Source organism: Tenrec ecaudatus, chromosome 2 (assembly GCF_050624435.1).
Source record: "Tenrec ecaudatus isolate mTenEca1 chromosome 2, mTenEca1.hap1, whole genome shotgun sequence".
NCBI lineage: Eukaryota > Metazoa > Chordata > Mammalia > Afrosoricida > Tenrecidae > Tenrec > Tenrec ecaudatus.
Window position 1 is genome coordinate 303,494,509 of NC_134531.1, and position 27,774 is coordinate 303,522,282.

General features: G+C 40.3%; 1 protein-coding gene across 10 annotated transcripts in view; it reads right to left on the reverse strand.

The window, feature by feature from the left end:
- Window positions 1-17,182: 17,182 nt before the first annotated feature.
- Window positions 17,183-27,774, reverse strand: part of LOC142439915 (transmembrane protein 45A-like) — a 125,634-nt gene continuing 115,042 nt past the window's right edge. For all 10 annotated transcript variants that reach the window (XM_075542634.1, XM_075542633.1, XM_075542626.1 and 7 more), the window contains 2 exons: window positions 25,190-25,335; window positions 17,183-17,634 (listed from right to left, as the gene is read on the reverse strand). In XM_075542634.1, the coding sequence (XP_075398749.1) occupies window positions 17,541-17,634; window positions 25,190-25,335 (240 nt within the window). In that variant the 3' untranslated portion in view covers window positions 17,183-17,540. The remainder of the gene's footprint in view (window positions 17,635-25,189; window positions 25,336-27,774) is intronic.

Here is a 27,774-nt window from a genome sequence, read left to right on the forward strand (position 1 = left end):
ATCCCTTACAGAGGGGAAGTCAGGAGGAGATAAGTCACTCGGGGTGCAGTGTAGCATTGATGAAACACACAACTTTCCTCGACTTCTTAAATGCTTCCTCCCCGCCCCTGTCCCCTATCATGATCCCAATTCTACCTTACAAACCTTGTTAGACCAGAAGATGTGCAGTGGTGCAAATAGGAACTGGAAACACAGGGAATACAGGACAGATGAACCCCCAGATCAGTTGTGAGAGTGGTGATACCAGGAGGGACGAGGGAAGGGGGAACCGATTACAAGGATCTACATATAACCTCCTCCCTGGAGGATGGACAGCAGAAAAGTGGGTGAAGGGAGACGTCAGGCAGTGTAAGATATGATAAAATAATAATTTATTAATTATCAAGGGTTCATGAGGAATGGGGGAGCTGGGAGGGAGGAGGGAAAAAAAAGAAAAATGAGGAGTGGATTCCAGGAGCCCAAGCGGAAAACAGGTGTTTTGAGAATGATGAGGGCAACGAATGTATAAGTGTGCTCTACACAATTAACGCATGTATGACTTGTGATAAGAGTTGTATGATCCCCAATAAAATGATTTTTAAAAATCAACATTGAGGAGGTTATAAAGATCCTAGGGGTATTTGGAGCAACAGCAATCTAGCTGAGAGGAATTACTAAGAGGAAGAAGAAGGGCAAGTGTGATGGTGGGACAGGAGTAAAGTAAAAGGAAACAGAGGAAAGATCTAGGAAGCAAAGCTATGGGTAAAAGTATAAACATAGGTGTGGACCTATATAAATATATTAATTCATAAAATAGAGCTATTGTCCTAAGTATATATATTTATGACAATAGATTAAGGAAGTGGATGGACTTGGGACCTCTGCTCAAGCCCTCCCTCATCGTAAGAACACAATTCTAACAACCTGGCATTCTGTGATGCTCACCCTCCCAACACAATCACTAAAGACAAAATGGGTGCATCAGCAAATGTGATAAAGAAAGCTGATGGTGTCCAGGTTTCAAAAGACATAGCATCTGGGATCTTAAAGGCCTGAAGTTAAATAAATGACCATCTAGCAAAGAAGCAACAAGCCCACATGGAAGAAGGATACCAGCCTGTGCAATCATAAGGTGTCAACAGAATCAGGTAATGGGTATCACTAGACCCAACATGTTAAAAAACTAAGCAAAACATATTGTTGAGAATGAGGGCGGTCAGAGCAGAGACCCCAAACCCATAATCAGACAATAGGACATCCCCTCACAGAAGGGTCACAAGGAAGGGAACAGGCAATCAGGGTGGAGTATAGCACCAATGAAACACACATTATTCCTCTGGTTCCTTGAGGCTTCCTCACCCCACATTATCATGACCTTCATCCTACCTTTCTGGCTAGACTGGAGCATGTACGCTAGTACAGATAAGAACTCACAACACACGGAATCCAGATCAGATAAACCCTTCAAGAACAGAAATGGGAGTAACAATATCAGGAAGGTGAACAGAGAAGGAGGGGAAGGGGGAACCAGTCAACATGATCACCACATAAACCACTCCCGAGGGGGGGAAACAACAGAAATGTGGGTGAAGAGAGACAGCAATCGGTGTACTATATGAAAATAATAATTTATAATTTTCAAGGGGTCATGAGGGTGGGAGGGTGGGGGAAGGAGGGGGAAAAAGAGCTGATTCCAAGTGCTCAAATAGAAAGTAAAGATTGAGAAAATGATGATGGAAACATATGTACAAATATGCTTGATACAATTGATGTATGGATTGCTGTAAGAGATCCCAATAAAATTATCTTTTAAAAAGAACTTAGAAAGAGCTGTCAGCTGAAGTACTTAAGAAAAAAAGTATATTAAATTCACAGATACAATTATGAATGTTTAAGCAAAATGTAAATATTTATGCTTCAAATTGGGCCCCAGCATTAAAGTCTTCTTAACAATTGGTTTGTAATGACTATGGGATGGGAGGAAGGACACCAATAAGGTATGGTCATGACTCAGCTCCCTGTTTCTACAATGATCAACCAGTTTCAATGTCCCAATAGCCAGCATGACTATTTCAGAAATCACTGAGAACTGTTAACACATTTCACAGTATTACAATGTTTATATTGCTTAATAATCAGCCTCCAATATCCTCTTCCACTTACCAATATGAACAACCACAAGGACTTCCTATTCACAGGGCTTGGCTTGCATTCCAAATTTGTGCCACTCCTCCTTACTCTGGCAAGTACACTATAATACACATCCTGTGGGGCAGGGAATGTATGGATGTGCTTTATACAATTGATGTATGTATATGTATGGACTGTGATAAGAGTTGTATGAGCCCCTAATAAATTGTTTTAAAAAATAAAATAACTAAAAAAAAATACACATCCTGAATTAGTCAAGGGTTTCTTCGCTTGGTTATGGTAAGTTGAGCAGGGTAAGCGAAAGCTCAGAAACGGAGACCTCAGACTTCTTGAGGAGATTGCACACAAATATAAAGTGAGGAAGGGCACTCCACACCCTGGGTGATGGCAATTCTTCAGTTCCAGAGCATCCATATTACCCAAAAGCAAAAGACGATTTCAGTCAATGAGAGATGGGTAGGTTCTGTGAGAGAGATTAGGTGCTAGGGGAAGCCCTGTGCTTGTTGACTTGTTCATTGTCTGTGTCTCCCATGGAAATATAAGTTCTATGTGTGTCTCCCATGGAAATATAACTTCTATGAAGATCAATGCCTTTGCTTGAGTACCACTGTATTTCTAGTTTTCATACATTGCTTTATAAATGTTCATGCTATGAATGATAGCACAACTATTAAACCTGTTGGTTCAGGTCCAAAAAACTTGAAATCAATGTGACAGATGCAGGATCCACATCAGAAAGAACAGAGGTCTCCACAGAACTGATTTATAGCTATGAAGGAGACCACACCTCTCAGGACCTATCATTAGTCTGTCACCTGATTAAGGGTTTTAAGGAGGTGTTAACGGTGTATTGGATCACATTATGGAGGAAGTCTTACTGCCAAAGTACTGAGAATGCTAGCCAAGTCAAATTAACTCAGAATCTAACTTTCACAGGCCTAGATACCAGCAATGCCATTTTCAAACTGCACCTATTGGCTACTCCTCTGTGACCCATACTTTGGAAGTCACAGAAACTTGTTGGTCTGGAAATAGTCATGACATTTAGCACACACCTGGGCCATGATGAACTCAGGACTATTGTGCATAATCATTTAAAATGCCCCTGTGTTCGACCAGGTTGACAAGAGAAACAAATCCAGAGACACTCATATGTGGGTAAGAGAGAATTTTATATCAAAGAGTAATTGTATATTGAGAAAACATCCCAGTCTATTCCAGATAAAATCCATAAGTCTGATATTAACTTATATGTCCAATACTAGTCTATAAAATTCCTCTTCAGACTCATGCTACGCATGCAATAAATGGTGCACAATGCAGAAAGATCACAGGCCATTGGGTGGAGAGTCTTGTGGCTCCAGTGGTGGTGGAAGCATAGAGCTCTGGCTGCCACCAGTTTGGCTCCATGTGGCTTGTCATGAGGAATGTGAAGAAGAGAGAGATGAGTTCAATTTACAGCGAGCCATTTATCCCTTTCTGGCTTCCAAATGAGGTTATCAAGCTCCTGACTGACAGGCTGAATTCCACCCCTTCACTCTTAATAGCCTCAAGTTGACAAGAGATTGTGTAATTACTACAACCTCTGAAACAAGTCTTTGAGATGGTTACTACTAGGTCTACCTTCCACTGAGACTTTGCATTTTCACCCAAGATAAACTAAATCAGAATCTACATCTCAACAAATTCCCCATATCATTTTTTTGGCTCCCTAAGTGATTTTTTTTCCCTTTCCTTTTTATTGTGGATTGTGTGAAGATTTACAGATCAGATCACCAGAATGTCATTCAAAAACACAGTTTGTTTCAACTCATCCAGTTCAATCCTCTCAACAAACACTTCCTCCAGTGTTTGCTGTTTCAACACCTCCTCCTTTCCTAACTCTCTGTCCTTCAGTATGTGCTGCATTTTTAAAATCTTAAATGATTGAATATTTTAACAGAGGTGTGAGTTCAGTTTCATACCTGAAGATGGGTCCCATCATCCTCTATCTAGTCAATAAGCTTTATCTATATTCTGGTCCACAATTTCCCACCAATCTACCCAGGACCATCTAATATAGTCATTTTTAAAGCAGTTGGTACTTATCAAAACTGGGCACCATCTAGTGCTTTTAGTCTATGGAGACTTATGCTTACATGGTCCATTAATTCATTGGGTTGTTTTTTAAAAAAAACATTTTATTAGGGGCTCATACAACTCTTATCACAATCCATACATATGCATACATCAATTGTATAAAGCACATCTGTACATTCTTTGCCCTAATCATTTTCAAAGCATTTGCTCTCCACTTAAGCCCTTTGCATCAGGTCCTCTTTTTCCCCCTCACTCCCCACTCCCGCCTCCCTCATGAGCCCTTGATAATTTAAAAATTATTATTTTGTCATATCTTGCTCTATCCGGCGTCTCCCTTCACCTCCTTTTCTGTTGTCCATCTCCCAGGGAGGAGGTCACATGTAGATCCTTGTAATCAGTTCCCCCTTTCCAACCCACTCACCCTCTACTCTCCCAGTATCGCCCCTCATACCCCTATTCCTGAAGGTATCATCCACCCTGATTCCCTTTGCCTCCAGCTCCTATATGCACCAGTGGACAACCTCTGCTCTATCCAGTCCTGCAAGGTAGAATTCAGATCATGGTAGTTGGGGGGGAGGAAGCATTTAGGATCTGGGGGAAAGCTGTATTCTTCATTGGGTTTTTCTCCCTCTACTGATGCTGTTAAGTAACTATTGGACTGTAACTTCAAGGTGGACAGTTCAAACCCACCAGCAGCTCCCTGGAAGAATTACAAGGTTACCTGAGCGCATACAGATTTACAGTCTCAGAAACTCTATATAGGGCCACTATGAGTGAACATAAAAATAATTGTGAGAATATCACGGGACTAGCACTGTTTAGTTGAGTTCTGTTGTACACAGGGTCACCATGAGTCAGAACTGACTTGGCGGCATCTAATAACACCATGAGTAGAAATCAGCTCAGTGCCTGAGAGTTTTTGTTTGTTTCGTTGGTTTTGATTCTTTCTCCTCAACAGTGAGAGACCAATAGTTGCACCTTAGATGACTGTTCACTACCTTTTAAGACTATAATTGCAACTTGTGAAAGTAGGAGCTAGAGCACCGTCTTTGTTAGCTCTACTATCCCAGTTGACTTTGGTGTCTCCTGAACCCCAAGACAGGGTGACTCATTCCCTTAAGACATTTGGTTATGTCTAAGAAGTTTTAATAACTTTGTCTCCTGTATGCTTTGCTACACTTATGAATGTATTTTCAGGAAATATATTCATGTTTATATTTACATAAATAACCTATATAAAAGCAATTTATATTCAGGGGTATATTCCCACTCTCCCTCCCATACCTGGTCAGCCTTTGTATCTATCTAATCAACTACTTGTAGATCACCATGATTGCAGCATTGTGTATCTAACAGATTTGCCTCTGTTGTCTTTAACTCTGGAAATCTCCCAGTATCTTGCTCTCCTGCCATCATATTCTCTCTTCATTTATATTGGTTCATGCAAGGTAATACTTGTCTCTCCTCTTAGCCAATGATTTCCCCTCTCTCTCTTCCTTTCTCACCCTTGATAACCATCAAAGATGGTTTGTTTTCCTTTAATAAACATGTCTTGCTAGTTACTTTTTCTTACAGTAATAGGGATCTTCCACAACATTTATCCTTCTGTGATTGACTGATTTTGCTCAGCATAATGCCCTCCAGATTCATACACATATTGAAGTGGCTCAAAGATTCATTGCTCCAGCAGGGAAGGGTAAAGAGAAAGGGAGAACCGATCACAATGATCTACATCTAACCCATTCCCCAGGAGACAGACAACAGAAAAGTTGTCTGTGAAGGGAGACATTTGTCAGTTAAAGACATGGGAAAAAGATGAGGAGCAGATACCAAAGGCTCAAGTAGAAATAAAATGGTTTGAGAATCATGATGGCAACAAATGTACAAAGGTGCTTGACAAAATGGATGTATTTATAGATTGTGTTAAGAGTTGTATGAGCCCCCAATAAAATATTTTTTAAAAGGACATGTTAAAAAAAGTAAGAAAAAGAAAGAGAATTAGGATGGCAACAAGTGTACAAATTTGCTTGACACATGGATGTATGTATGGATTGTGATAAGAGCTGTATGAGTCCCCAATAAAATTATTTTTAAAATAATAAAATAAGTTAAAGATCAATGGGAAAAAGTATCTTTTAAGACAGTTCAATATTGTTCAAATTAATCAATAATCAGATTAAAGTTTCAAATTCCCCCAAAAAAGATGCATTGCTATTCTATTACTTCATGGTATTCTATTGTGTAAAAACCAAAGTTTATTGATCCATCATTGGATGATGGCATTTGGTTTCCATCTGCTTATTGTGAATAGCGGTGGCAAATGAATATTGATGTACATGTTCATGTCATGGTGTTTATTTCCCCTGGAGATAAACCAAATAGAAGAATTGATGAGTCATATGGCATTTCTATTTCCTACTTTTTTAGGCACCATCATATTGCTTTCCACAACAGTTGCCTCATTTTTCAATCCCACCAGCCGTGTATGAGGGTTCCAGTCTCTCTGTACCTTCAGAAACATTTTCTAGCTTTTTAAGTTCGCTATTAATGCTGGTCAAGAAAAGGATGTGGCTCCCTACTCCTGTAAAAGCTACAGTCTGTGAGACTCATAGCAGACATCTCTACTCTGTCTATAGGGTCCCTTTGAGTTGACATTGACGTGATGAGATTGAGCTTATTAATACTGATGTGAAGTGATAAGTGTATTCTGGTGTATAAGTTCTGGTGGCAGAGTGGCCTGTGAGCTGGGCTGATAATCAGCAATTGGAAACCACCAACTGCTCCCTGGAAGAAAGAAGAGGCTTTTTACTCCCAAGAAGACTGACAGCCTCAGAAACCCACAGAGGGGGAGTTATACTCCGCCCTACAGCATTGCTAGGAGTCAGAGTTGACTTAGTGCCAGGGACTGAGGGCAGTTTAAATGGCTAATGATGATCATGTTTTCATGTTTTGTTGACTGCCTGGATGACTTCTGGGGTGAAGAGTCTGCTCCTGTCTTCTGCCCATTTATAAATTGGAATGTTTTTGGCTTGTTAAGGTATTGGAGCTCTATATAAATGCTTGAGGTTAGTTCTTGACCAATATGTTGTTGTTGTTGTTAGGTGCCATCGAATCAGTTCTGACCCATAGCAACCCTACGTCAGCAGAAAAAACATCACCCAGTCCTGCGCCATCCCAAGTTTTTTTTTTTTTTTTTTATGTTTGAGCCCATTATTGCCACCTCTGGGCCAATTCTTCTTGTTGAGGACCTTCCTCTTTTTGCTGCCCCTCTACTTTACCAAGCATGATGTTCTTCACTGAGGACTGGTCTCTCCTGATGTGAAGCAAAGGTTCCCCATCCACAGTTCTAAAGAGCATGAGGAAGGTATCCTTCCTCAAAGACAGATTGGTTTTTTTTTGTTAGTATTTTAAATACTCTTCACCAGCACAATTCAAATGCATCGATTCTTATATCTTCCTTATCCAATATCCAATTTTTGCATACATATGAAATCATTGAAAATACCAGGGCTTGGATCTGTCATGCCCTAGTCCTCAAAGTAACAACTTTGCTTTCAACACCTTAAAGATACCTTGTACAACAGATTTACCCAGTGCAATGCATCATTTGATCTCTTGACTGCTGCTTCCAAGAGCATTGATTATGGATCCAAGCAAGAAGAAATCCTGACAATTTCAATCTTTACTCCATTTATCATGATGCTACTTACTGGATCCGTTGTGAGGATTTTTATTTTCCTTACATTAAGTTATAATACATACCAAAGGCTACAAACCTTGATCTTCATCAAGTGCTTCAAGTCTTCCCCATCATTTGCATATTGCATGTTGTTAATAAGCTTTCCTCAGACCCTGATACTACATCCTTCTTTTTATAATATAGCTTCTTTGATTATTTGCTCAGCATACTGATTGGATAAGTCTGATGAGAGGATACACCCAGACACAAAACTTTCTAGATTGTAAACCATACAGTAGTCCCTTATTCTGTTCACGCAATTGCCTCTTTATTCACATACAGGCTCCGCATGATCTCAATTAAGTGTTCTGGGATTCCCATTCTTCTTAAAGTTATCCATATGTGTGATGATCCACAGTCTAATGTGTTTGCATTGCAACACTATCCAGAATGTTTCAGTGGCTAATTACTATGAAACGACAACCTATTCATTCTTTGTAGTTTGTTCTCAGTCTGGAAGCTATGCTGAAACATGGTCACTTTACTGCTACTTAAAACTACCAATCACTGAGGGAGGGGGAAGCGGGGAGGGAGGGGGAAAAAAAGGAGGACCTGATGCAAAGGGCTTAAGTGGAGAGCAAATGCTTTGAGAATGATTGGGGCAGGAAATGTATGGATGTGCTTTACACAATTGATGTATGTATATGTATGGATTGTGATAAGAGTTGTATGAGTCCCTAATAAAATGTAAAAAAAGAAAAGAGGAGAAAAAAAAGAAAATGATTAGGGCAAAGAATGTACAGATGTGCTTTATACAATTGATGTATGTATTTGTATGGACTGTGATAAGAGTTGTATGAGCCCCTAATAAATTGTTTAAAAAATAAATAAATAAAATTAAAAATACCAATCACAGAGCTTCCAGCATCACAGAAGCCTATAAGCCATGGTGGCAGCACAACTAACTGGAGGACAAGTGGCGGTGTTGTTATATCATTGCCAATTTCCTCCTAAGTTTTTGTGTTCTTCTTTTACTCTTTTGGAAATGTTTTGATGTACAAGTGTCTTTAATTTTTATGTGGCCCCAACCATCCAGCTTATAGTTTGTTGTTTGTTTTTCATTATGTTTAATGTGAATTTATGTCATTTATTAGCACCCCTCTATTTGTCTCCATCTTTCATTGATGATCATTATAGTTCTAGACTTTCCATTTAGGTCTTTGATCCATTGTGAGTTCATTCTTGTTTACGATGTGAGATATGTGTCCTGTATCATGTTCAAAAGGCTATCTCTTGCCATTTAATATATTTCAGCCTTTGTATAAAGATTAATTGCTATAAGTGGAATGATTTACTTCTGAGTTCCCAATTGACCCTTGGTCTATGTGTCTAACATTGTTATCAGTTCCAAGTGTTTGTTAATACCAGGAATCTATAGTATATTTTGAGATCTGGACGTGATAGGCCTCCTACTTTGTTCTTCTATCGTGGTGCTTTGTTTTTATGGAGTCTCTGTTCATATGAAGATGGTGATTAGTTTTATTCTGACTAAAGAATGATGCTGGATTATGCACTATATTTAAAAAATCATGCATTATATGTATAAATTGCTTTGGGTAGTAGCCACATTTTCACAATGTTAACTCTCCTTATACATTATCATATTCTTCCTTTTTAATAATTTTATTGGGGGCTCTTACAAATCTTATGACAGTCAATCATTCAATCATATTAACCACACTTGTACATAAGTTACCATCAACATTTCCAAAATATTTTCTTTCTACTTGAGCCCTTGGTATCAGCTCGTCTTTTTTCCCCCTCCCTACCCCACCTTCTCACCCTTGAGAATCCTTGATCAATTATATATTATTGTTATTTTGTGTCTTGCACTGTCCATTGTCTCCCTTCAACCACATTTCTGTTATTCATCCCCCAGGGGGTGGGTGGGTTATATATCCAATGTGATGGGTTTCCCCTTTCTCCCAGTATATTCTTCCATTTCTGTAGCTTTCTCCTGGTTTATTTTAAGAGTGTTTTCTTTGCACAGGTCTTTAATTTTTCTGGTTGTGTTCATTCCTAAATATTTCCTCTTTGGGGTGGCTATGGTAAATGGTATTATTTACAGATATCTTTTGGACAAAGTATACTCAGAATGCTCCTTAGAAGCAAGGTTGGTGAGACTTTGTCTCACCTACTTTGGACACATTGTCAGGAGAGTCCAGTCTTTGGGAAAGGACATCATGATTGGCAAAGTAGAGGGGAAATAAAAAAGAGGGCTCTGACAAGATGGATTGACACAGTGGCTGCAGCAATGGGCTCAAACATAAGAACAATTTTAAGATCACACAAGACCGGGTGGTGTTTTGTTCCTTTGTGCATAGACTCGCTGTAGATTGCAAGCAAACTGACGACACTTGACAACAACATGGATGACATTGAAAAACCAGAATCCATTTGTAGAGTCCCCATGTGGAATCACCGTGTATCTAATTCCCTCAGACCATTGATCAGGGATGTAAATACCTTTTTCCTCAGACAGAGTGCATCGGAAAGTGGATAATGGACATACAATTAGGTTATAATTGGACATCTTCTAATTTATTTTCCATTTTGAGCCATTTTTAGTATGTTCTAGTTTTATTACTCTCTGTCTTCTTGTGGATTAAGGTTTTTCTGTGTTTAATTTTGTTGTTGTTTCTGGGGTGGGGGCAGTTGGTAAAATTTTCTTTACATGAAATCTAAGATAAGTAAATCTTTAGATACAGTAACTAGATCACTTCCCAGTGTTGTGGCTGAGGCGTTTAGGGAGAAATTGGAAGACAATAATAATGAGTACAGGAATGAAGAAAAATTAATTGTGTTGATATTGCTTAATGTTTTAATATGTTTAAACCATTCACCCATATGGTGCATCAATTATGTCAATACAGTCATCAAAAAGACTGATGGTCTTGAAAGGCATTAGCCAAAAGCAACATGCCTTGAATTGATGGAATACCAACTGATGGAAAACCAAATGTTTCAAAACACTGACGCAGCACTGGAAGCACTAAGTCTATGCCAAGAGATTTGAAAGGCAGCTAACTCACCAATTGACTGGGAGAAGTTGCTCTCTGTGCCCATTCAAAAAAAAAAAAGTGCCCTAACAGAATGTAAGAACTATTGAATAATATCATTAGTATGAAATGAAGGCAAAATTTTGCTGAATATAAATTGTAAATGGTTGCAGCAGTATAGCCAGAGAGTTGCCTGAAATTCATGCCAGATTCAGAAGAGGATGTGTCATGAGGAATATCCTGGCTAATAGCAGAGGGATCTTCGTTGAAAGCAAAGAATACCACAAAGACGTTTACTTGTATTTTATTAACTGTGCAAAGGTATTGGACTATGTGTATTATAACAAACTACAGATAGGATTGAGAAGAATGAAAATTACAATACATTTAATTGTACTCTTATGGAACCTGTATAAAGACCAAGAGGTAGTCGTCAGAATAGAAGCAGACAACTGCATGGTTTGGAATCAGGGAAGGTATTTGTCAAGGTTGTGTCTTTAACCACACTTATTCACTTTGCCTACTGAGCAAATAATCTCAGAAGCTTGACTACATGAATAAAACACAGCAGAGGGACTAGAGGAAGGCTTTTTTATGACCTATGATATGCAAATGACAAAATCTTGCTCGCAAAAAATGAAGAGGACTTAAAGCACTTGTTGATATGTATTAAATGACATCTTTTAGCATGGTTTATAACTCAGTGTAAAGAAAATTGAAATATTCACAACTGGATTAATGGACAACTTCGTTATAAATGAAGAAAAAAATCTTTTTTCTTGGATCCACAATCAATGCTCATGGAAACAGCAAGCAAGAAATCAAACCATGTATTGTTTTGGGCTAATCTGCTGCACAAGCCCTCTTTAATGTGTTGAAGAGCAAGAATGTCACTTTGAGAACTAAGGAAACAGCGTTATTACTTTTAATTGCCGCATATGTATATGAATGTTGGACAGTGACTAAAGGAAACCACAGAAAAGCTGATATATTTGAACTTTTTTCCTTTTCTTATTTTTTTACTCTAGATGATTTTTAAAATCATTTTATTGGGGGATCATACAACTCCTATCACAATCCATACATACATCAATTGTATAAAGCACATTTGTACATTCATTACCCTCATCATTCTCAAAACATTTGCTCTCCACGTAAGTCCCTGGCATCAGCTCCTCATTTCCCCCCTCCCTCCCCACTCCCCCCTCCCTCATGAACCCTTGATAATTTACAAATTAATATTTTGTCATATCTTACATTGTCCGACAGCTTCCTCCACACACTTTTCTGTTGTCCTTCCCCCAGGGAAGAGGTTATATGTAGATCCCTGTAATCGGTTCCCCCTTTCCACCCACCCTCCTTCTATCCTCCCGGTATAGCCACTCTTACCACTGGACCTGAAGGGATCATCCGTCCTGGATTCCCTGTGTTTCCAGTTCCTATCTGTACCAGAGTACATCCTCTGGTCCAACCAGATTTGTAAGGTGGAACTGGTATCATATGGTGAGGGGTAGGGTGAAGGAAGCATTTAGGAACTTAATTTACAGCCACTGTAGACATCAATTTGGCAATATCTAAAACAGATGGAAATTGAGCTACCATATGACCCAGCAATCCCCCTACTGGCCATTTACCCAGAAGAGGCAAGAAACAAACCATGGCCAGACATCTGTGCTCCAGTGTTCATCGCAGCACAGTTCACAAATGGAAGGAATTGGAAACAACCAAATCTCCATCAACTGACAATTGGATTAAAAAACTGTGGTATATACATATAATGGAGTACTGCGCATCACTAAAAAGCAGTGATGAACATATGAAGCACATCACCGCATGGGAAGAACTGGAGGAAATCATGCTAAGTGAAGTAAGCCAGCCACAATAGGACAAGTACAACAAGAGTTTGCTAAGGTGAGCTTAAAAAAAAAAAAAGCAAAAGGGGTATAGGGAAAAAGCTACTGTATACAAACATCCCTGGGATGAGGACCAGGTAGTATGGTAGGGGCCAGACCAAATCCAGGGATACATATGGTAGCCAACTAAAAAGGAGAGGGGGAAAAGGGAAAAAAATAAATGGGTAGTGGAGAAACAGGGCACTAACCCGATATATTTGAATTTTTATAATTGGTGAATAATATTGAAAACCTTTGAGGTAGTTAGTTTATTGTGCCAACCTGGCCGATAAACACATGTGGGATTAATTGAAGGGTGGAGGGATAAATGGCTCAGCGACCCTCACCTTTCTAGTTCTCAGGTCTCTTGTTTTCTGACGGTCGCACCAGGGTGCAGCTGCCTTAACCAGTTTCCTGCTTCAGCTTGCAAGGCTGACTTCCTGCAAGACATCCCAAAGGAGAAGCCGCATGGACTTACCCAGATGCAGCCCTGAGTGCTGGAGCAGCTGTGTGGAAACCCCTGCCAGCACTGAGATGTTTACACATTCACTGATTGGGCTTTTCTCCTGCAGTCGGCTTCATTGTGTGTGTTTTGTGAGATTGAGGAGGACTTTGTGGATTGGTGTCGGATATATGGGTTAATGTTGGACTTGTGGCTTGGGCAGCACTGGGTTAGGATGCTTTTTGATGCGCACTTTGCCTTTATATAAAACTCTATCTTATAATTAAGTTTCTGTGGATTTGTTACTCAAAAGTACCCAGACTAACACAATACTATTTAGTCTTGGAAGACCAACAATTTACTGTTGGAACACCAAACAAATCTGTCTTTTAAGAAGCCAGAATGCTCGTTGGAAGTGAGGATGACAAGACTTCATCTCGCACCCTACGGACATGTTATGAGGAAAGACTGGCGCCTGGGAAGGGACAGAATGGCTGGTAAGAAGAAGGTCAGCAAAGGAGAGGAAGCTCCTCAGCAAGCTAGACGGACACCGTGGCTGCAACAATGGTAAAGACCGCCCGGGTCTGGGCAGTGGTTTGTTCGGTTGTGCATAGTTTTGCTGCACACGTTGTCATTCGACGCTGGAAAGTCCGTTCTGACTCAGGGCAATCCTGTGCACCACGATGAAACGAGATCAAATAGAAAGAATTGTACTTCTTTAGCAATTCGTATGCCTTTCATCTCCCTTCTTGTCTGATGACGATAGCTGAGCTTCCAGCACCAGGTTGTACAGGAGCGGAGATGCCGGGCATCTGTGTTTGGTTCCCATTCCCACGAGAACGCTGTCACTTTCTTTCTGTGATATTGGTTGTTATTTTTGAAATATACCTTTTATTATTTTGAAGAATTTCCCTCCTATTCCTAGTTTGTTGAATGCTTGTATCAGGTTTTGCTGTACGGTCATGAATTCCAAACCACTGACTGCACTGTGAAAGAAAGAAGAGGCTGTCTGCTTCTGTAAATATTTAAAGCTCAGAATCACTATACAACTATGAGGTGAAATCAACTTGATGGTAGTGCAATGGATTTTGATTGAAAAGTGCTGTCAAAAGCCCACATGAAGAAGCACACCAGCCTGCGTGATCACGAGGTGCCGAAGAGATCAGTTATCAGGCATCAAAGGAAAAAAATATATATCATTGCGTGCTCAACTCCCTGATACGGTCACTGAAGACAAATGGGTGCATAAGCAAATGTGGTGAAGAAACCTGATGGTGCCCGGCTATCAAAAGATATAGCATCTGGGGTCTTAAAGCCTTGAAGGTAAACAAGTGGCCACCTAGCTCAGAAGCAACAAAGCCCACATGGAAGAAGCACACCAGCCTGTGTGATCACGAGGTGTTGAAGGGTTGAGGTATCAGGCATCAAAGAACAAAATATATCATTGTGAATGAGGGGGAGTGCGGGGTAGGGACCCAAAACCCATCTCTAGGCAAGTGGACATCCCCTTACAGAAGGGTCACAAGGAGGACATGAGCCAGCCAGGGTGCAGTGTAGCAATGATGAAACAAAAACCTTTCTCTGGTTCCCAAATGCTTCCTCTCTACCCACTATCATGATCCTAATTCTACCTTACAAATCTGGCTAGACCACAGGATGTGCATTGGTACAGATAGGAACTGGAAACACAGGGAATCCAGGACAGATGATCCCTTCAGGACCAGTGGTGAAAGTGTCCATACCAGGAGGGTGGAGTGAGAAAGGGGAACCAAAGACAAGGATCTACATATAACCTCCTCCCTGGGGGATGGACAACAGAAAAGTGGGTGATGGGAGATGTCGGACAGTGTAAGATATGACAAAATAATAATTTATAAATCAAGGGTTCATGAGGGAGGGAGAAAAATGAACTGATGCCAGGGGCTTACGTGGAGAGCAAATGTTTTGAGAACGATGAGGGTTATGAATGTACAGATGTGCCTTATACAATTTATGCGTGTATGGATTGTGATAAGAGTTGTATGAGCCCCAATAAAATGATTAAAGAAAAGCACTCTCAAAAGTGGGAGACTGCTGTTGCATCAAGCCAGCTGCCAACCCTCTTCCTCTCTCCTCTCTTGCTGCTTTTGTTCAGCTTCTTCTACGAGTATTTAATCCACTTCTCTATCTTTTGTGTTGAATCTCAATATTCCAGGTTTCTCATCCACGTTTTTCATTGAATCATTTAAAGTAGATGGTTTGCATAGCATTTCTGTTTAGGCCATCATCTTGAAAAAACTGCCACCAGGTGATTTTTAACCTCCTTGGAGAATCTTATTACAATGTAGATTTTGATGCAGTACATCTGGAGCATACAGTCAAAAAACAAAGAAGCCAACCAACCCACTGCCATAAAGTAATTCGAACCACGAGTGATTTTGTGACTGGAGCGAAATGCTCCTGAGGGATTCCAAGACTGTCCGTCCTTATGGGAGCAGATAGCCTCTTCTTTCTCCCATGGTTTGAATTCTGGCCTTGTGTTTACTAGTCCAATGTCACCATGGAAATGTGAATTCTCAGTACTGTAACCAAAATAAACCGGTCTGAAGCCCTGCCCAGAAATGCACTAATGTTTACCGCATTACGCAAAATAAACCTGGAAGTACTCACATCTTTTCTTTTCCAACTTTACATAACAAACTGTTCCCAGTCAGTTATTTAACCTGAAGAACCTGCTCACCCCCTCTTCAGTGTTCCTATGACATATATCAGACTAGATTGTTTGGTGTTCCTGTCATTACTCATGTCTCACCTCCAGTGGCCATTAAGACAGACATTTTTCCTTTATGATTGGACAGTGTGCAAGCATTCTGACACCCCTCCTTCCTATTGCGCTCACCAAAGAAACTGGATTTCTGGACTACCATTGTATGAAAATAGCTGGACACATGCTTCAATTTCATCTCAAAGTTTCTCAACTCCTAGAGTGTGACAGCGTAATAGATTCCAGAACCCATTTAGGTCAACTTCCTTAGTGAGAAGTACATCGTGAGTGGGTCCCTGGGTGATGCAAACAATGAATACACTCAGCTACTAAACAGAGGGTGGGAGGGTTAATGCCATGCATAGGCATCTTCGAAGAAGATCCTGGAAATCTATTTCTGAAAAATCAGCCATGGAGACACACACACACACACACCACCCCCCACCCCTCTGGCAGTATAGTTCCACTCCGACACACATAACGTCCCCATAAGTCAGCATCCACTCAAAAGCAACAGCACCTGGTGAATGGTGACTGGAGAAGTCCTCAAGGCTGGTGAACAGCAGAGCTAGTTTTCCGACACTCAGCTGGGGCTCCTTCACCCACCATCTAGATCAGTGGTTCTCCACCTGTAGGTCACAACCCCTTTGGGTCGAATGGCCCTTTCACAGGGTTCCCTGATTCATAACAGTAGCAAATTACAGTTATGGAGTAGCAACAAAAATACAGTTATGGAGTAGCAATAAAAATAAATTTTGGTTGGGGAGGTCACCACAACATGAGGAACTGTATTAAAGGGTTGCGGCATTAGGGAGTTTGAGAACCACTGGTCTAGACAGTCCATAAAAGAAATTCTCTTGTTTTTACCTCACAGCTCCTTCAGCAGAGGAAATGGTAAGGTGCCCCTGCCATGCTGTGTGATATATTTTTTATTCTTAACATCACAACTCTCACTCTGCCAAGGCTTTTCAACCAGATGTCCTTTAGATCCCATGTATCTTGATACCTTCCACTTTCTGAAAGATTGCACAGCTCTGGTCTACTTGTTGCCTACTTCTCCAGGAGAGAACCTACGTATCCCAGAGGGAAGTCTCTCACAAGAGGCCTTTCATTGTCATGAGGTTGCTTCTTCATAATGTACGCATGAAAGCAAAGATATGAAATGCATGCATTTATTGATGTCTCATGTAACAAGATAAACAAATGCCATTCCGTTTAACAAGTTACAGCAAGCCAAGAAGCTTGAAGGATCACTATCAGGCAAATTAAACAAATATTTCTCATAGCGGGGCATCAAACCTTAGGTGATCGAGCAATCATTCCCACGCCTGAATACCAGCAAAAGAAAGTAATCCCCAATTTTCATATCTAAAAATAAAATATTTAAATTCAAATATGCTAACAATATTTAAAATATAGACAGTACACTGAAGGTTATCTTTAGACAAACATTTTCAAAATGAAACCATGAGCACAATACAGAAAAGAAAGGATCATCAAGGAAGATTCAGCAGAGTCACAGCTCCTCTTCTGATTCCTGTTCTCGTTCAGCTTTTGTCAGGAGTCCGGCCTCCGTGGGGCAGGACCTCCTAAGTTTACACTTCACCAACCTGAGGAGGAAAGAGCATCTCACGTCAGAGGCGGTTTAAAATAAAGAGCAGAGCAATATGCAGCCACAGTACAGCAAACTCCCAAGTTATCCTCTGTGCAAAGGTAGGTAACCCAAAAAGGAAAGCCACTTTATTTGGGTTGGGAGCTACCTGAAAATGATGTGAATTAAAACTGGGTGTAAGTAAACAGACGCCATTTTACTTTCAAAAGTATTAAATAATTGTTTCCCTAGGCATCATCGAAACTTCCATCACTTCCAGAGGTCTGTGGGTGTACAACACATTTTGAAATCCAAACACTAGCAGAAATGCTAGCTGTTGTAACCCCACTCAGCTGCAGGTGGAAGCAGGGTATAAAGATTGCAACCAGAATAAGCGGATGGATCATGGTTCGGCTCTGTGATGCAGGAGGTCACCGGCAGGAGCCCTGACTGGCTGAACACTGAGTTACCAGTTAGAACTCACCAGCTTCTTGACAGGAGAAGGATGGGGCTGTCTACTAAAGATTCAAAATCTCAGAAACCCGAAGGGGCCATTCTACCCTGCCCTATATGGTCGAGCTATGAGTCAGAATTTAGTTTAATTAGTGAGTGGGGTAGGTCACCATGAGTTGAAATCAATGAAATGGCAATAGATTGTGATCATTTCTAAATCAAGCTGGACAATCTCTGAGATGTAGGAAGCCAATCAATGAAGCTCAGTTGAGCTGCTCCATCAAGGGTGCCCTTAGCTGTGTATTGCAAAAAACATGGCCTCTCCTGTAAAGGAAATACGCAAAGGCAGCTCTTTCTCCAGGGCAGGGAGCCCATGTCCAGCCCCTTGTGGACTCCAGGCTGGGTTCTAGCCATCCCTGCCCCTTCCTCAGGGCACTTTTGTGCTGCTCAACTGCATGTAACGGTCCTGTCCATGATGAATTAACAAGTGTGAAGAGCCATCACCGCTTAAGATGGCTTTCATAGCTTAGGAGATTTTATTGGTTTAGAGGAAGCTATAATGATAATTTTTGACATTGGAAGACATGAAGGGTCTTAGTGACTGAAATTCAGTCTTCACTTCCCTCATGAGAGAAAACAAGCGTATAACAAGATTACACATAAAGATTTTCCAGTCTATGGTTATTTGTAGATCTTGTACTGTCACCAGATAAATGAAGCATGGCCAAAGCCCCCCAATCTATAGGAAAACACAACAAGTTCAATAAGCAAATCCTATTCCCCTTTTCTCCTTCGCCAATCCACTTACAAGCTGTCCTTTATTTTCTGCAGAGCAAGCCTACCCTATACTTTGACTTGCTCTGGATCCCACTAGAATATAAGTTTCCTAACAGCAGAAGCCTCGTCTTATGTACTGCTCCAGCCTTACAGTAAAAGATGATCCCTGGAACTTAGTAGCAACTCAACATACATTTAATGAATCAACGGCCACTGGGGGAATTTTCTAGGAGCTCATATCCCTCACCAGCTCATAGAGGCTAATTCTTCAGGTCTTTTAAACTCACCATTTACTCCTCAAATAAGCAGCAACTGAGCAGGGTTGAGTGGTGCTCTGGTTGCATACTGGATTACATAATGGACTGCTAGCCACATGGTCAGCAATTCGAACCCACCAGTGGTTCCACAGATGACAGGCAGGGTTGTCTACTCCCATAAATGGTTACAGTTACAAAAACCCATCAGGGTACTTCTACCAAGTCCTGCAGGTTTGCAATCGACTTGATAGCAGTGTGTTGGGTTCTGAGAACATGGTGGGTAACCAACAGTCTGCCGACTCATGAAGGGTCAAAGAAAACCTCTTGAAATAATTTGCTTGTTAATAATTACTAACTAAATACTGATGCATCTTTCAATGGCCTCAACTCTTCAAGCAAACATTCTAGCTGATAGACTAATACACACCACCCCCCTCCCCCCAGAAAAAAACAATAACTCACTGCCATCGAGTAGAATCTGACTCAGTGACCAATAAGTATACAACCTTAATGAAATCCATTGCTTAATTAATTGCAACCCACTCTCTGACTTCTGAGGGAAAGAAAACAAAGACTTGGATGTGCATTAAAAACTAAATGCTCCCAGGTCCAAGCGTCTCCTTCTGCTTGTCCTGCTTCCTTCCTAGGCTGTTTCCGCTGTTGCCAAACCATCGAGTAGAGGAACCCTTAGACCTTCACTCAGCTCTGTCTGCCAGCAGTAGCTCTATGCACTGGCACATGCAGAAATGGCACCAAGGACAAATGGAGGGACAAGGGATTAAAAAGGAAGAGCAAATGAGGGCTCGTTATTGGAGTGGCTCAGTCCAGGGAGTGAGTATCAGGGTGTGTCTGGGAGGCTAGGTCTGCCTATTCTCAATATAAAGAAGAACAGAGTCGAGATTGTGGGTGCACTTCCAGGAAACTAGAATATGATTTGAATTTGGGAATCCCCATTTTCTTCTTCAAAGTCGCTCACATGAATCATGAGTTAGAAAAGCAATGTAAGTATGGAGCAAGAGGGAGACTTGAAAAAGTTCTGTGTAGAGGTGGTTTCAAATTCTGGAACACAATAAAACATGTGGCAAGATTCCCAGACACACCTATGAAGCGTCATCAAGAACACAGGTGTAGAGCTAGACAAGGCAACCATTCAACCACTGTTTTGGAAAAGGAGGAACTACAGATTCATTTTCCAGAGCCTTGGCAGTGAGGACCCCATGTAAATTTCAGAGTCTAGTTTCATCTCAATGTGATGTTTTTGCTGTGTCAAACAAATTGTCATAAAATGTTTCACCAACCCCACTGTAGCTGAATTACAAACCACTTCCCAGTAATGCCTGACAAACAGGTTGTCAAGGGTCATTGTGTTGTCACTGAAAGGCACCTATTTTTAAGGTGTTGCTTACATTGGTATTAAAAAAAATCAGATCATTAAACTCTTGTCATAGCTCTTCAAGAGCACTATGGGAATATATATAGTCCTGGTAGTTTTGTCAGGTAAGTATTGGTCTTCTGACTGCAACGTTGTTGGTTCAAATCCACCAACTGCTTCAGGGGAGAATGATGAGAGTCCGCTCTTATAAAGATAGACAGCCTCAGAAACTCTACACAAGGTGACTAGCACTTGGAATTGACTCCCTGGCAGTAGGTTTTGAGATGAGAGCAAAACTAAAAAACATACACAATGACTTCCAAACGAATGAAGCCTACATACATACGAGATGTTTTCTTGACAAGTCTAACACACATGCAAGCCAATAGTAAACATCTCAAGATTGATCTTCATTGCTTAGGGTATATAGAGAGTAAACAAAATACTTTAAAACTCATTGAGGGAAGTGAGCTAGAGTAGTCATAGAAAGCTTTTCAGAAGAAATGGGCATTTAATATGGACATGGCAGGTAGACACCACAGTCACAAGCATAGAAAAGGTGTGTGATGTGCGGCAGGATGGAGAAAGGGGGCAGTTGAAAGAATAAATTTTTAAGAAAGAATAAATGAGATTTCTAGTTTCTACAGAACTGCAAGTGGAGAGGAATTTCTTTCTGTGTCTGCAGGCTTTTGAAAGAGAAAGAGATAGTAGTCTTCTTTGGGCTCGGAATGGGAACTGGAAGAAGGTGAAAATGTTTTTGGAATGCTGAATTTATTCCGGAAGCCTGCCTAGCCCTTCAGAAGATGAGGCCCAGATATCAGCCTGGTACAGCAGGAGAAGTCATTTTTCACTCCATGGAATACCCTGTTTTAACTAGATCATCCACAAGCGTCAAGGGAATGGTATAGGACTGATAGAAATTAAATCATGGAATAAGTAGAGTTTTCCAGCACCCAAAGTCACTTAGATGTCTACAAGAAAGCAACTGCGTGATCAAAGAAGGTGAACATTTTGGGAATCTAAAAGAGACATCTTGGAAGCTAGTCAAGGAAATGGTTTCCTCATTCAGTGACCCAGACGTAAAAATACTTCAATAATGGAGTGGAAAGTTGGTTCCAGCAGAAACTGAGAACTCTGCCTACTGCATTTTGAAAATCTAGAGACCTACTAGATGTGTACTATTCAATATGGTGACCACTAGCCACAAGTGACTATTCAAATTCATTTACATTAATCTAGTATAATCCACTTTTCAGGGCCTTGGTAACTGCACACAGCCACACAATCTGTAAGACTGCCATATTGAACTCTGCAGACATAGAACTTTTGTTTTTAATCATTTTATTGGGGGCTATTATAACTCTTGTTACAATCCATACATCAATTGTATCTGACATATTCATACATATATTCCATTGTTTGTTTCTAGACATTTACTTTCCATTGAGTCCTTGGGATCAGCTCCTCTTTTTTTCCCTCCCTTCTGCCCCCTCCCCCACACCCCTTCCCCCGATATAGAACGTTTACAACAGTGATGGGCTCTGAAGGAGTAAGGGCTTGCATGCCTGGTGACTGGTATCAACTAAGGCTTACTTACCAAGCCAATTGTAGTCTGGCATTAGTTACCTTAGAAAGAGGAATTGTAGCCAATTCCCTGCAGAAGAATTTATTTCAAAGGACAGCATTGAATCTGCAGCTCTGGGAGAGGAACATGTCTGATTGGAGCACGTGGGAGCAAATGAAGGGGAAGGATGAGAGAGTGGAGCAGATCCAGGCCCACCAAGCCTTGAGGATGATATTCCCGCTCAGAGCAGCGAATCCACAGAGAGGACCACATGGCCAGTACCACTATGAGAAATGACATCCCTCACTGACCCATAGCCCTACAGGAGACAATACTGGAGACATAGTGTGGGAATTCTACCTGATCTGATCCCACCACACTAAGGCATGCAACAGAACAACAAAGGGGAACAGAGCAACAAAGTGCCCAGGGAATACCAAAAATAGACTTTGGGGCCAGGGCTTTGGCGCCCCAACTGGAAAACACTTCTAAAGGTCAACAAACAGTCCTTGAACTAACTACAAGCTTTTCTTTATTTTTGTTGTGTTGTGTTTTGTTATCATTGACTTGTTGTTGTTGTTGTTTTGTTTTCTTTTATTGCTTGGTTTTGCTCTGTCTTGTTTTTGTGCATGTTATCTCTGCTGGTCTGTCTAAATAAGATAGGCTGCATGAACAATCTGGAGGAGAAAACAATGAAAAGGAATGTTCTGGGGGGACATGGAAGAGGAAGAGAGGGGAAGGAAGTAGTGTTAACAAACCCAGGGACAAGAGAACAAGTGATCCAAATAGGTGGTGAGGCGGGTGTAAGAGGCCTGGTAGGGCGTGACCAAGGATAATGTAACTGAAAGGAATTACTGAAACCCAAATGAAGGCTGAACATGATAGTGGGACAAGAGGAAAGTCAAAGGAAATAGAAGAAAGAGCTAGGAGGTCTAAATTTAGAGGTCTAAATAAAGGTATGTACATATGTAAACATATTTATGTATGAGGATGTGGAAATAGATCTATATTCATATATGTATAGGTTTAGTATTAAGGTAGCAGATGGACATTGGGCCTCCACTCAAGTACTCCCTCAATGCAAGAATACTTTGTTCTAGTAAACTGGCATTCTATGATGCTCACCTTCCCGACACAATCACTGAAGACAAAGCAGGTGCATAAGCAAATGTGGTGAAGAAAGCTAATGGTGCCCGGCTATCAAAAGATATAGCATCTGGGACCTTAAAGGCTTGAAGGTAAACAAGCGGCCATCTAGCTCAGAAGCAACAAAGCCCACATGGAAGAAGCACATCAGCCTGTGAAATCACAAGGTGTTAAAGGGATCAGTTATCAGGCATCAAAAAACAAAAAATCATATCATTGTGAATGAGGGGGAGTGCAGAGTGGAGACCCAAAGCCTATCTGAAGGCAAGTGGACATCCACTTACAGAAGGGTCGCAAGGAGGAGACGAGCCAGTCAGAGTGCAGTGTAGCAATGATGAAACATAAAACTTTCCTCTAGTTCCCAAATGCTTCCTCTTCACCCACTATCATGATCCTAATTCTACCTTACAATTCTGGTTAGAACACAGGATGTACATAGGTACAGATAGGAACTGGAAACGCAGAGAATCCAGGACAGATGATCTGTTCAGGATCAGTGATGAGAGTGGCCATACCGGGAGGGTGGGGTGGGAAAGGGGAACCAATTACAGGGATCTACATATAACCTCCTCCCTGGGGGACAGACAACAGAAAAGTGGGTGACGGGAGATGTCGGACAGTGTAAGATATGACAAAGTAATAATTTATAAATGATCAAGGGTTCATGAGGGAGGAAGGAGCAGTGAGGGAGGGGGGAAAATGATGTGAGGGGCTTAAGTGGAGAGCAAATGTTTTGAGAATGATGAGAGCAATTAGTGTACAAATGTGCTTTACACAATTGATGTATGTATGGCTTGTGATAAGTTGTATGCACCCCTAATAAAGTGATTTTTAAAAATTGAAAAAAAGAAAGAGGAATTGTGTTCACCTCTTTCTATTTATGTATATCCCTCAAGCTGCAGCTGAATATTTAATTGCCATGAGACTTCCTTACTCTTGTCAATTATTGCACATATTTTAGTAGTTCCTCTCCCCTAATAAGAATAAGCTCACTTCCCATGCAGAATTGATAGCTCACTCAACTGATACACAGGAAGGGGAAAGAGGAGGCCAGGATGAAGACCATGACCCAAAACAGCAACAATAACAACATTTATTGAGCTCTTATTATTTCCTAGGCAGTATAAATATTGCATCTCATTTAGGCACTATTATTTTCTCCATTTTGTACATGGTGAAGCTGAAATTTAATGTAGTAAAGTAATTTGCCTAATGTAGTACAACTGATAAGGAGCAAAGGTAGAAATGTGTGTTCTTAACACTGTTAAATTCCTTCTAACACTCTTAGGAAGCATGGTAAGAACATGTATCAATCGAACATTATTTTTAGAGGATGTCAAATAAACATCCAATTAAATGGGCATTGGCAAACAGAAGTCATAACTCACTCACTGCCATCGCGTCAATGCTGTCTCATAGTGACCCTCCTTGTGGTTTTCCGAGACTGGAAATAGCTATGGGAGTAGAAACTCCCATCTATCTCCCGTGGAGCTGCTAGTGGTTTTAAACTGCCAACCATTGGTTTGCAGCCCCAAACATAACCACAACATTACCATGGCTTCTTCACAGGAGGAATACAAGAATTACTAAATACGACTTACAAGTACTTAAAAATGGCTCTACATTTTGCAAACTCTGTAAGTGAATCCTATGTACACACGAGCAAATGGAGAATTAAATGAGAGTGTGGACAGGCCTACTTAGGAAGGGAGAGCAGCAAAGGGAAAGATGTGTATGCACAGACATGCACTGGCGGGATGCACACGGGCCAGAAGCCTAGCAGAGGCACTGGTGAGCTATTTCAACCTTCAGTCACCATTTATTCTTTTTAATGGGAATTCATTATTAGCAAAAACATTTCTGCTGTCCTGACTTATTTTCTAGTGTACTAAGAAATTAAGTTCCCATTTGCATTTTTTATTTTAAGTTATTTTTTTTCCTAACCCTAACCCTAAGCTGCCTTAGCCCCAGCCTTAACCCTATAAATTTTAAGGTCAGTACTTACCAGGTGACAAAGGCGAAGTTCAGTCCAATAACAGTCAGGCTGGCCGCGTAATGCCAGCAAAAGCATATGGTGAGGAACATAATGTTGTTGTGATCCGTGGATTCCCAGGCAGGACCACCATTGAGGGGATACAGCACAAAACCAATCTGCAATTTTATTTTTTAAAGCACACATTAGAATCATCACATTTCCAAAGGCAATTCACTTCAAAGTATTGGGTTACAAGATAAAAGGCATGTTATACCCCCATTGTCTGAACTGCCACCAGTAAAACATTGGGTATTATTCACCTATGGTAGTAGTATGAGTACTTTATACCACATCATATTTTTTAAAGAAAGGATGATTTAAAAGATCATTTTAAGATCAATGTTCAAGGCATGAGTAATAATTACCTTTAAGAATGGGTGGACTGGGGAGGGAGGGGGAAAAAAAAAAGAGGACCTGATGCAAGGGGCTTAAGTGGAGAGCAAATGCTTTGAGAATGATTGGGGCAGGGACTGTACAGATGTGCTTCATACAATTGATGTATGTATATGTATGAACTGTGATAAGAATTGTATGAGCCCCTAATAAATTGTTAAAATTTAAAAAAAATGATTAGGGCAAAGAATGTACAGATGTGCTTTATACAATTGATGTATGTATATTTATGGATTGTGATAAGAGTTGTATGAGCCCCTAATAAAATGTTTTTTTAAATTAAAAAAAAAGAATGGGTGGACTTTCAGACAATGCTCTTGGTTTCAAAGTAATACAATTACTCTCTATAATCTCAAAATTAGAACATAAAATTTTCCAAATAAAAAATGCCCCACACTTAAAATTATACTCAAGGGTGAAATGCTGACGCTTTTTCCTTTGGATCATAAATTAAAATAGATACCTGCTTTTACCACTTCTGTTCAAAATTGTGTCTATCCAGGGTAATTAAAAAAAGAGAAAATACATACATAAAAGAGCTAATAAATAAGTATAGCAAAGTTCCAGGTTATGAAGCCAACACACAAAAATCAGTTGAATTTCTATGCACTAAAAATGAAACATCTTAAGATAAAAATAGATAAATAATTTCATTTACAGTAGCATCAAGAAGCTTAAAATACTGGAGGAAAAATTCCAGAATGCATAAGAGTTGTACACTGAAAATCACAAACACTGAAATACATTAATAAAATGTAAATAAGAGGGAAGATGTTCTGACTTAATAATATTAAGATGGAAACACTATTCAATTCAATCACTATCAAAATCCCATTATTCTCTTTTATAGTCTTAGTCCATATGAGGTTTATATGGAAGTACAAGGGCACCCATATGGCCAAATTAATCTTGAAAAAATATTTTCGAAGTTCCTAATGACAAAACTACAAAGCTACAATAATTAAAATGGTGTAGTACTAGTATAATAATCAATGACATATAGAATAATGTAATAAAGCAATAGATCAGAGTCTGTGGTCATTTGTGCTTCAATAAGATGCCAGGACTACGCAATGGTGGCAGTATGTTATCTTCAGCAAATAGCGCAAGTAGGGTTGGATAGTCAGGGGTAAATTAATGACGTTTTACCTATACCTGATATCCTATGTAAAAATTAACTCAATGAACTAGAGACTTAAATGTAGAAATAAAACTGTGAAAATCTTAGAAAAAAGCATAACGGCAAACCTTCATGGCCTTGGCTTTGTCAGTAAATTCTTAGATATGATGTCAAAAACATACCACACAAAAACAAATAAACCAAAAACTAGATAATTTGAGCTTCATAAAACTTTGAAATAGTTTTTGTACCAGTGGACGCCACCAGAAGTGAAAAGACAACTTAATCAGAGAAATATTGGTAAATCATATAGCTGATAAGAATCTAGTACCCAACTACATAAAACACTCAAACAATGCACAAGACAAACAGACCAATTTTTAAATGGGCAAAGGACTAATGGATAGCAGTCACATGAGACCATGCTCAACATGAGGTACCATGTCCTCCCCACTCAGAGGACTGTCATCAGAAAAATAAAACAACAGGTATTGGTGAGGATGTGGAGAAATGGGACCGAAGCACATTGCTGGTGGGATACAAATACTGCAGCAACTGTGGCACATGGTTGGTTGCTTTCTCAAAGAGAAGAACACACAATTACTATGTCACCCACAAATTTTCCTAAAAATTGAACACCAGTATTTAAGGAAAAGCTCGGGCATGTTCCAAGGGATACCAATAATTCTCTCTGCATTCTACACTTAATCTTATCTTTCACTGCTGCCTCCTGCAAAGGAAAATAAGAACTTGGCCAACGTGATGAGCCTAAGCTCGGATCAATGCTGCAACCGGTCTGGTGAAGGCAGACCCGATGGAGTCCAGTGGACTTCCATAACTGTAAACAACAATATTTGGATTCATAATGAACACTCATGGAAGCAGCAGTGAGGACCTCAAACTCTGCATGGTGTTAGAGCTCCAACACGTTACTTTGAGGACTAAGGTGTGCCTGATCCAAGCCAAGGTGTTTTTAATCCCTCATATGCATGCAAAAGCTGGACCAAGTATAAGGAATCCCAACAAATTGGTGCCCTTGAAT